We start from the raw sequence: 11,637 nt of genomic DNA, 5'->3' as shown, positions 1-11,637 counted from the left end.
AGTAGATTTAGCCAGATTTGCTTAGAAAATAAATCACTAAACTTGAACTCAGCAGAAATATTATCCTCCCCTTCCAAACTGGCAGAAAATACAGTCCACCTTCCACCAATTGTAAATTCAGCTTGAAGTTACTGGCCTAACATTAGTATTTTCCCCATTCATATTTCTTACATGAACTTGCAGCAGAAATGGTGCAAAATAGCAAGACCTGTTGGAATAGGCAGAAAGGAATTCAAACTTTAATCTGATTGGTTTAATTTTTTTTAGCAGGAGGAAAAAGAATAAAGTTACAAGATTTTTTTAATATTTTCACAATGTTAAACTAAAACTGAGCTCTAGGCTACATGTGTAAGTAAATCTAGAACACAAAAGGGTTAAATAAGATCTTCTTTTAAGATACAAGAACTTAAGCTTTCTTTACGTTTAACAAACTTCACAGAACAGATACTGCAAAGGAACAACCCCCTCCCCAACTTTTTTGTTTAAAGTGAACATTGTCCATAATTCACATGAACTTTAAGTAGTGTTCTCTCAAGGGCCACCTTGAAACCATCTGTGCACTTGTAACGAGATTAAAGAGAATATTAAGGAGGAACAAAATAGCATCTTCAGTATTAATGCAGAAAAGTCTTGTGTATCAATCAGAATGCCCATCAAATGCTATGATAGGATTTTGTAGGAAAAGAAAGTGCGTATCACAGCAGCCGCCAAAATCCATGTTTTTTTAAACTCCTCATGGCAAATGTAAATAATATCCTTGGACAGTCCCTCTCACCAGGATCACTTCCTGACAATGCAGCACATCACATTACAGAAGACTTTGCTGCTGGTTTCATATTCTTGAATAATAACAATAATAATAAAAAAAACAGCTTGCCTTTTGGATAGCTTGCATTTTATAATGATGGGACACTTCTGATTTGCTTCATGGTTAATTAACGCTAATACAGTCAGATGCTGAGTGTGTGTGTGGAAAGACATATATATTTTTTCTTTTTTTTTTTTTTTTTTTTAAATTAGTTGTCTCCTTGTTAAACGCTCCTAGCTGGCTACCAAAGTAACAACATAATTTGGCCTATAAGGAGTTAGTTACCTGTAACAAGTAGAATGGAGGATGACTCACACAAGCTTATTCCCAAAACGCTGGGGTTTTTCAAGTGACACGTTACTTCACCCCTCTGATGTTTTATATCTGCCCAGTATTTGAAGATGAGACAAAATCTTTCCCTTCCTCAGGTTTCCTTACAAATTTACCTGATTGTTTGTTAATACCTTACTAATAGACTCAGAAGCTAAATTCACTCAGGATTCAGCTGGGCCACATCGCTACAAATCCTTTTTACCTGCATAAACCCTGTGTGCAGCAGGAGACATGCCGATTATTATGTTTGGTTTTTTTGTTTCCAAACTGACAAGACTGGTGCAATTCAGTTCAGCTCAGCTCAATGTGACATACTGTAATACAGAACCATAGGTCTAAACAGATCCAAAACATTCTACTCCATGTAATGCTTTTCACATTCACTTGCTATACTTGCTTTGCAATAGATGCGGGCAGAGATTTTCATGAGAGCGTTCAGCTGCATAGAAACAGGGCTGATATAGCCCATTTGATTATCTCATTGACACTCTGGAAGTGAGGAACACAATCTGATAAAGGGTGTTTTTACCGGTTGTTCCCCAATACTGTTACTGAATTCCATTTGCTACAAAATGTCCTTTTTTTTCCCCAATATATAAGTCTAGCTACAGAAAGTCAGTCTGTAGAATCCAGCCATGGCTACTGTGCTGTGAATTAGCCTTATTTGATCAATTATCAGATACCTGCACTTAGCAAAAGGCAAACAAGAGCCAATCAGGTTTCGGCCGGTGGAAATGGCTGCACTGCTCAAGGTATGTGGAATCTGTTCACACAACTCATAGAATCTCTGTGGATGCCATGTAAAAAGTATGCACCATTTACTGCTCTGGGATGGAGTTGGCTTTAAAGTGAGATCATAATTTAACTGAGAAGAAAGAAAGAAAAAAAAAAACCCTGATAGGTTCTTTATAGTAAGATAGATATAAAAATTTTTCATAAGAATCTCTGTCCCCCTTTCTTTTTGGCTTCCTGGGAAGAACCAGAAAGATGTTCCTACCCCAACAGAATCCCTGATGCTGGTGACACTGCCTAACTCAAAAGCCACACGCGATGAAGGCACGAGTGACCAGTCAGGTCTTCTGGGCTTAAGCAGCTGCAGTTGCTGCTCTTAGTAGTATTTCACCTCCTCAGGATTCACTAGCAGTGAAGAGGTGAAAGGCTGCACATTAAACAGTTTGTCCGAAAGCCATGTGCATAGCAAACTTTTACACCAGCTTCTATACAACTATTTGTTTTAACTCTGCAGCTGGAATGTTTCCAGCGTAAGGCTTTTAGAGTGACTCCAGCAATAACAGAAGCCTTTGGATTTTTCTTGTTTTGTTTAAATCCACTAGCCATGCTCAAAAATAATATTTCTTCGTGTTTTATTTTTATACGGTGGCTAGCAGGCACCTTAGTAACCAGCCAGAAATCAATTTCAACCACCATCAACCCCTAAACTACAGTACCAGGACGGTTGGCTAAAGAAAGGAAACTGATTGGCTGTAGTCTGAAACTTGCCTAGTACAAGGTGTCTGGCTGACTTTGTCCTAAATAAGGCTAACATTAGTGAACTAAGAGAACAGCATTTGGTTGCAGTCTTGCACTCAGGAACATCCTTCGCCAATGCGTTGGCAAGATCTCCCTACTTTCCGATCCAGTTTCACCATTTTCATAATGGCTTCCTCACGCCCACGTCCCATGTGGTCAAATGTGCAGTCATGTTGTTCAGGCAGGCGATGTAACATACAGAACACATAACCTACCATGGAAAGGGAGAAAAAAAAAATACAGTTAGGGATTTTATAAAATGGCAGAACCTTACCTGAATCAGAATTGAAGGATCACCTGCTGGGGGATATCAGCTTTAAGTTTCTACTTATCTTCCTTACAGGATATTAATAAATAACTGATTATTTACTGCATTTTCATGAGTATTTATCAACACAGTATCAAAACACAAGTCATATTAGGTTTGGGGTTTTTTTTTGCCATCCTCTCATCTTATAGAGGAAGCCCCCAAAGTCATCTAAACTAGGTATGCCCAGATAGTAACAAAGCTAATGTTTGTTTTTTTTTTTAAAAAACAGGCTGATCACCTTCACTGAAATCTTTTCTACTTTATGTGGAGCTGGTTGTCATTTCTGAAATTCATGCCTATGCTACTTCAGATTTAGCTCCCAAGCAGGCATTCAAGTCAGAACTGTTAAATCTAAGCACCTTGCTTCCTCCTTACTGCCAGCACCCCAAGGTGGCAGTGACTGTGGGAGAGTTCACTGCTCCACTACTATTCCAGTTTTCAGAAGCTTCTTTTCATGAACTGTTCTGACACTAAGCATGGGGGGTGAACAAGCATTTGACATAAGGACATGTCATGCCACATCATCTTACTCTGTAGCTGAAAAGATGTAGGTTATTGTCTCTTTGTCTAAATCTAGTCAATGTTATTCAGTTTTCCAGGGAGCATGTGATTCAGAAACACATGGCAACACTTCTTCCTACAGGTGAGGAGGGCATCTTCAGTAGCCACCTCTTTCTAGTCTACAAAGAAAATCAGCTTTTTTCTTATTTGGCCCTAACACTTTATAACAGTAAAGAAATTGCCTCAAACTTCCTACCTCTAAAATCAATGTTACATAAGTAGTATTAAGATGATATAGTAGGGAAAAGAGTCATACAGTTACAGGGTTCATGTTGTCCACCGTATATGAAACGAAGTATGATATCGCCTATGCTGCAATATTTTTCCTGCCTGATGGTGCAAAGAGCATCACTCTGCCTCTCACTGAATGCTTTACATTACTGCTGCTCCTTGAATGTTCAAAAAATATTAAAACCACAAAATGATGATATTTGAGAGATGGAAAAAGATAAAAATGAGTGAATGATTGAGAGAATTGAGAGAGTGTGTGTTTGTGCGTATATATATACGCGCACGCGCGCGTGCACACACACACATACATATATATATATTTTATATATATATATAAAAAAAAATGTGTAAGGTATTTCAAGCTCCTGGACTATAAAACATCAATTGTAGGAGAGAACAACAGGCTACCTTTATGTTAGTGTGATTGCTAAGAAAACAGAAAGGAAAAAAGTATCACACATGGAATTATTAAAAAAAAAATAATAATGTGAAGAAAAATTGATTTATCTTTGCTCTTTGTTTCAATAGCACCAGCTATGAAAAGACATGTCTATTATCTGTGGCTGGCTTTGAAACCCAGTTCTAGAAACAAAGCAAAAAAAGACAAGTTTTCTGTATTGGTATATGCGATTCAGAAATATGGATGGAAAGATGCAGATTGAATTGATACATCTCTCGCCCCTTGTGATCATTGCCTCCACTTCAATTTCAATCTGGGTCATACCACACTCAAATGTGACAAATATCTTTCTTGAGGTGCCAAAAATTCAAGGTCTGACTGTTAAAATGAAAACATCCTTGGACTATAGTTTCAATACTGAACAGGCATTTCACTCAATTCTCTCTTACAGAAAATATGGACTGAAGGCTTCCCTTATTTCTTGAAATAAGACTTCAAATTACTGAACCACCATCCACTGCAGGCACAAGAATACATAAATACCCGACTAGATGAGCTCAAAAATCAAGTTCATCATCTTATCTGCAATGGATGTGTAAGAAGCAGATGCAAGAAAGCCTGCAGATACGGATTGGGCTGAGTCGTTTCAGTCCCTTGTAGGTAAAAAATGGTTTTAAATCCTGATGGTTTTACAGATTCTCTCCACATGGTTAACAAGCATATGTAGAAATGCTATTTAACATTATCTAAAAGAGATCTTGAACATGTATACAATCTTCTACACAGCTTTAGCAAGACCCTTTTGACAAAAGATTTATATATACAGAATATGTATAAATCATATACAACATGATTTATCATTTGTGAACATGACCTTTCAATTGCCCCATCTCCTCACCTTCTACCAAGCCTCCTGCCTTTTGTAGACCAGTGTAACTTCACGATGTTCCTTTCTACTTTGCCACCCCCCAATCTATTATATATATAGATTGTGTGTATATATATGTATACATATACACAATCTATTCTGTGCTTTGCCATCTCTTTATTTCTTTTTTGAACACCTTTTAGTTCTTTTTAGAGCACCTGTTTTCATGTAGGAAAAGCTGTACTGTATGCCACTTTTATTCCAGATGAAACGTTATTTATTTTTTCTGTTTGTCAAGTATTTCCTTATGCATTCTTGAACAGAAACGCAATAACTGTCCACAAAGAATGGCAGGTGATTTTCATTTTCCCAGACTATGGGAAAAGTATTTCTAGTTTCAGCAACTAAATGATCTAAACCCATTATTCATATATCTATTTAAATACGTACTGCTAATTAGAATTGATAATACCTAATGAAAGAATAACCAAGCACATTTTGAACGTTACTAAAGATAGTTTTGCATATATTGACTGTTCTTATGGAGGGGGTTTATTCTTGTTGAATTAGCAACGGGGATCTTCAGAAGTCTCATTTCCAAAACAGACTTCAGATCTTTAGTCCCATTGCTCCAAATGCCAAAGTCACTTTAAAGATAGGAACTTGTATTTTTGTAGGTTTTATTTAAAATTTAAAGGACTTGAATACTGTTATATAGTAGCTAGTTGAGTAACAATAGTTTTGAACATTTTTTCATTACTTCAGAGTGGATATGTTCAATTAAGTTATTACTGCTATATTCACTCCTTGCTTCTTCACTCGTCTGGAAACCAGAGTGGACATTCTGTGGTTGGCACGTGCACAAATGCCTGATGTCGTATCAAGACTATCAGTTTTTACAACAGTTCCATTCTTAACTTATGTGCACTGGGGCAGAAGGCCAATATATGTACTTCTATTTTGATCCTTAAAACCAATCCAGATTTAGAGGTGAAACCTTTTCTCCTGAGAACTCTGCTTTTATGGTTATAAAGCAAGTTAGATTAATGAACTCTTGCGGTGTATTTACTGTTAAGTTCATTATGGGAAGATACCAATTACAGGTTGTCTCCCCTGAAGGATTTTACTGCAGAAATGCTTCGTTTAGCACACAATAATTAAAAGACAAAATAAGTAACTTTCGGCTAGGGGAAAGAGCATTGGAAAAGGGAATCCATCTGCCAACTAGAGTTAGTTTACCCTAGTCATCAACCAAAAACATGCCAGACTTCCACTCCAAGCACAGAAGATTTCAGTCTAGTAAATGTAATAACACATCTCACAGCATTGCAATTGTTGTTTTCTGATGTTAGAAGTAAACTGTGAATCACCTACTCCTCAGGCCTCTAATGCAAACATTTTGGAAAAACATTATGTAGTGCCTCAAAACCTTTGAGCTCCTCTAAGCAGCCCAGCAGCTACTTCACAATATATCATAAAAAACTCACTTCCATTTCATCACCGGAGCATAAATGGCTAAAGCCATAAAGCAGTGTACCATCTCTTGTACCTTACTTGTACCCATACAGATGAGTGTAGGACATGCAAAAAAACATCATTCAAAGGAAGTCTAAGATTGCACTCAAGCAACTGTGAAGCTGCTTTCATTATTCCATTCGAGGAATCTGCTGGGAAAAGGCACTTGGAGAGGACAGAAAACAAAATAATCTTCCATATTCAAGACCAGAGAATAGCACAGACCTACAGCTCGCTCTATGTGGGTGACGATGAAAAATGACTGCATTTTCCTCATTGTTACATTCAAGAGCACTGGCTTGATGGGAGTATGGAATGACAATAAGCAAATATTTCAACTAAAACCTACATTTAATTCTTAACTTTCTGTCTTCAAATTCTGAAAACAGTAAGCTGCTAAAACACCAACAAAATGGTATGTGAAGCATCAGAAACAAGTCAACTAAATGGCATAATAATCCAGAACACAAAAACCAGATTATAGTTTTGAAGGGACCCTGATTTTGTTAAATTTCTTTTTTCTCTTTGTTAACTCAACAGAAAGTGGTCAGACTTTCTGGAACACGGCACAAATGACCAATAATTGGATTACTGCAAACTACCAATGGAAAAGCACAGCACACTGGTGGGGCTACTCTAGTGGATGTCCTTGGCCAGGCATAATGTACTGCTGGAGAACATCACACTGTTACATCAGATACATAATAAATGTAATGATCCCTGTTACACAAATAGCATCATGGTAGAAAGGAAGCTCCTTTTTCTCCCACCCCAAGATTCTGGTCCTAATCTCATTCTGGTCTCTTCTGATGAGACATTCAGAAAGCTGCTAAAGGAAGACAGATTTGTTTGTTTTGTTTGTGAGCATGTTTTGACAAGTGGTGAAAGTGCCAAACAAGCTTATTAAATATTTATACAGTTTACGCATTTACAAAGTGGCTTAAAAACATTTAACAGTGTCCCTATTTGAAACATCTTGATGTGTATTACCTTAAAAATAGTTGCATGCTGCCACAATTACCATACAAAATCAAAGCTTCTGACACTTTAAAATCATCTCACCTGCCCACTAGTACTGCTATTTATCATTTTCATTCCCAAGTCAAAAGGCAGAAGTTCAAAACTGCTAGAATTTGCAGTTAAATTTTATTTAATGAACAACTTGTGTTTATATAGATCCCCTATACAAAGCCTTTTCAAAAGTCGTCTTAATAATGGCATAGACTCATTCCTATGCAGAATTCTGTGCTGTATGCTTTGGCTTCTTCACATGCTTCACAAGAAATTTTACCTTTCTTGCTAATTTGAAATTCTAATCAACAAGAGGTTCAAACAGAACTTAAAAATACCTTGTAACCTTAAGAGATGAAGGTGCTGCAAAAATTCTCTACCAAAGGTGTATTACCTAACAAGGTATGTGTGAGTCTACATGCAGATTTCTGTGCAAGAGCAGATTTTAACATACCTTTAAAAGGTGAACATATCTACAGGATATCATACAACACAGCAAAACCAGGCAGATTAACCAGCATAGAAGATCAGCTCATGCAGTGATACATGCTGCTGCAGCACTGTTCAGAATAATGGGACATCATTCCTCAAAAGAATCTAGTAATCCCCAAAACAACGTTTATGCATCTCTCCCCCATCCCTTCCAACTGGAAAGATGACTTAACATGTTGTAAATGATACTAAAAATAAAGCTATTTTTAAAAGTGTGGGAGGGAAATCTTTTTTTTCTTTTTTCAAGACATGGAATAGGTAAGAAATGAATGTAGAACAAATAGCTACCAAGATCCTAAAGACTTGTGCATCGAGTACCTCAGAAAACACTTGCTCTCTGGATTTCAATATAATCGAGCTTGTTCCCCTAACATTTTGGGGATTGTTCAAAAAGAACATCCAGCAATGGAAGGAAGTAAAAGTGTCCTACAGTCCAGCCTAGCAAAACTCCCAGTGCAGCTTGTATGCACTGCTATTTTACAGTATAAAAATATTGTAGTCTGCTGATATCTTGTATTATTCTCCTTCTAGACAGCTCCATTCCTGCATATACTCTAATTATCTCTTCTCTCTCTTCTGTGGGGAATGCTCTGCATTGGCATTGTCAGATTTCATTACACAACTCGAGGAACATTCAGTTTTACTGACATTTTCTATAAAACCAAACCCCAACAAGCTAAACAAGAAGCTCTTGGAAGTAAGTGAGCTAAACTGTTCTCCTGCTTCCCTTTCCCAGCTTTGCAAGATGTCATGGTCTTTGATTAAGTACTGAGTAGTCCAGAAGAACTTGGCTAAGAATCTTGTCATTCCTTCCCAAGGGGAAAGGGGAGTAAGCCACATTATGGTGAAGCTTTTTAACCAAATAGATGTATTTATTAAAACTCCACAAAACATAGCTTGAGGCAGTCCTTTCTATCATTTCCACCCCAACAAGAGTGGATGAGGAATGTTAACTTCTAAGTGCTCAAAGTTAGAAGTCTCTAAATATTAATGCAACAGTATCTTAAAAATTGCCCTCTCAAGGCATTTCAGTTCCACGTTCCCTCACAAACAGCACAGCTGCAAAAGATTCAGGAAACACATAGTAGGAAGTAGTATACATATCTTAACAACTTATTTTTCTAACCATTTGCTATGGTCACTACAACTTGCCTTTCAATATTTTCTTCTTTATATAGATCGTCTATACTTACTCATGGCTACCAAAATGATCAATAACAACCAAAAAGAGGAAAAGAAAAGAGGTGGTATAAGACACCTTAGAATGTTTCCTTTAATCTGCCAATCTGTCCCCGGGACTGGATGTGCACTTGGGACTTCCATCCTGCTCTGAAGTCAGTCATAACCTCAGGTTTCATGCTAGAAGCACACAGCTCCATGACATCTATGATGCTACAAAAATTTTATGTCTGAGACTGAGGATGCTTACAAGATGCTGCAGATTCATTTTGTATTTCTACTATTGGGTTTATGCTCAGGAGAAAAGAAGGAAACAAAGATTTTTTTTTTTGCTTTCTTGCTCTATTTTGCTGCATACCACAAAAAGGGTAAAGTAATATGTATGAGCATGCATTAGAGACAAAAAAGCTATTAGTGAAAAAAACTGCCCAGGAAATGAATGGAAGAAATTGTATACAAAAGAACGATGACGTCATCTTAATCCTGGAACAGTCACTAGACAGGTATGGTTAAAGATTCTGCAAGAATTCTTTAGACTGCAAGGCAAAGACTTTGTATTTCCAAGTTTAGTCACGTAAAACCTGTGTTTCAAAGTGTCTTCTGTCTATTTTCTTGAAGATCGTAAGCCTGGGAAGTTGTTTTAGGGAGCACGCAAAAGATGCCGTTTTGCACTGTGGAGACTCTGCAAACAAACTACCTTTTATCCTGATTTGTACTAATTTCAAATTCACTTTCCTATTTATCTTACTACTTGCACAGAAAGCTGTCAAACTATTTTTTCCTACATTAAATGTGACACAAATTTTGAACGGAGAATTTATATCACTTGAGGACAGAGCACATGCTGATTTTTTAGGGTTTTTTTTGAATCAACAATTCTTAAGGAGGTTCTACGTAAGACACTATCCTACATCTTGGCTTTGGAACTAAGAACTCCTCCTCAAAAGAAACAGTTTCCTCCTGTTTCTTTGAAGACTGTGTATTTGGAGTGGGAAAAATTAAGATACGGCACTCTCCTAGATTCAAGTCCTGCTTTTGCTCTAGGGGATACCAACTCCACAGAAGCAGGGAGCATCTTCAGGAACAGAACTGAGGTTTTGAGGAAATTATTTCTGAATTTCGAAGAATCCTCAATGAATCAAAGTGATAAATACAGCATACCTGCTTTGTAATAGAAAACTGCAATTAAAAAAAGTTTGCTGTGAGTCAGGTCTTACTAAATACTGCAGGGCTCAGTCAGGATCGTATCTCAGTTCTGCCATGTACCACAGAATAATGGTGGTTAAATCTTTTGGTTTGGACCAAATATTTTCCTTGCTCTACAGAACACATGCACATTAGAGTAACTACTTTTACATCACAACTTCTTCACCCCACTGTGGATTCATGAGTTAAGGCCAACACCTATCGGAGACAGTCTAACGGAGCAACTTTGGTACACGATTACTCCCACGGATTCAGCATGCAATACTCATTTCTACACTGCTTTATACTTCAGAAGTCACTGACCTACACGTTTCATCTGTAGGCTCCCCTTCCAACCTTATACACTGTCCTCAATTTTTTGTCTAAGTTGCAATCCACAGCAGTCAGGCACAAGCAGTAGCTGCAACCCCAGAAGCTGACTTATCTGCTAGCACCAATGGTGGGTTACCACTGTAGTGAAATGTCTCTAGAACTGGGGTATGATCCCAGTTCATCTATGGTGATAGATGCAGCTTCACAGAAATTAGCATTTTAATTTGTCACATACTTTCTGAATATAACTGAAAGAAACACTTTTCTCCAAAAGACTCGTGCAGTTGTTGAAGCACAAAGGCAAAACTGTTGAAGTTTAATTTAATAAGAGAATTTTCAAAGGAACCATTTTGCTCCATCAACAGTGGTGCCAGACAGTGAACACCAATGTACGACTAACTTGAGGGAGAGGAAAAGCTAGGTTCAAAATTAAAAGTTTAGACTTTAGGTAGGTGAAGAGAGTTTGCTTTTTTGAATAATCATGTGATCTTGCAAAGATATATGCAGGAGGAATTAATATCACCGCTACACTTGTAAAAGGAACATTCACTCATCTCCCCTATCATTCCTAGTTTCACAAGGTTATATCCTGTAGCACATGGGAGAATGAATCCAAAGAACAGGGTATGCAATAAAAAAGGCAGAATTATGCGAAAAAGGCATCCTAGTGTCCAAGAACAGAAACCTAATAAAGTAGAGGTAAACCATAATAATAGGTAACACTATTGCAAATGCTAGTACTCTTATAAAAATAAGATTTTCCGTAGGCTATACCAGCATATAAGGAAGTATTTATTTTCTACCCAGAACACTTAGATTTGAGACTAGTGTGAAATCTTCTAAAAAAAACCAAAGCCTCCTGAGAAAGGGCAGGTAGATGA

The 11,637-nt window shown here is 37.3% G+C and overlaps 1 protein-coding gene across 1 annotated transcript in view; it reads right to left on the bottom strand.

Annotated features, from left to right (window-relative positions):
* Window positions 1-231: 231 nt before the first annotated feature.
* Window positions 232-11,637, bottom strand: part of ZFAND3 (zinc finger AN1-type containing 3) — a 144,505-nt gene continuing 133,099 nt past the window's right edge. The window contains 1 exon segment of the mRNA XM_075146797.1: window positions 232-2,882. Within this exon segment, the coding sequence (XP_075002898.1) occupies window positions 2,728-2,882 (155 nt within the window). The 3' untranslated portion in view covers window positions 232-2,727.

Source organism: Calonectris borealis, chromosome 3 (genome assembly GCF_964195595.1).
Source record: "Calonectris borealis chromosome 3, bCalBor7.hap1.2, whole genome shotgun sequence".
Classification (NCBI taxonomy): domain Eukaryota; kingdom Metazoa; phylum Chordata; class Aves; order Procellariiformes; family Procellariidae; genus Calonectris; species Calonectris borealis.
Note: the sequence above shows the minus strand (reverse complement) of the source record. Positions and strands in the feature narration are given on the sequence as shown.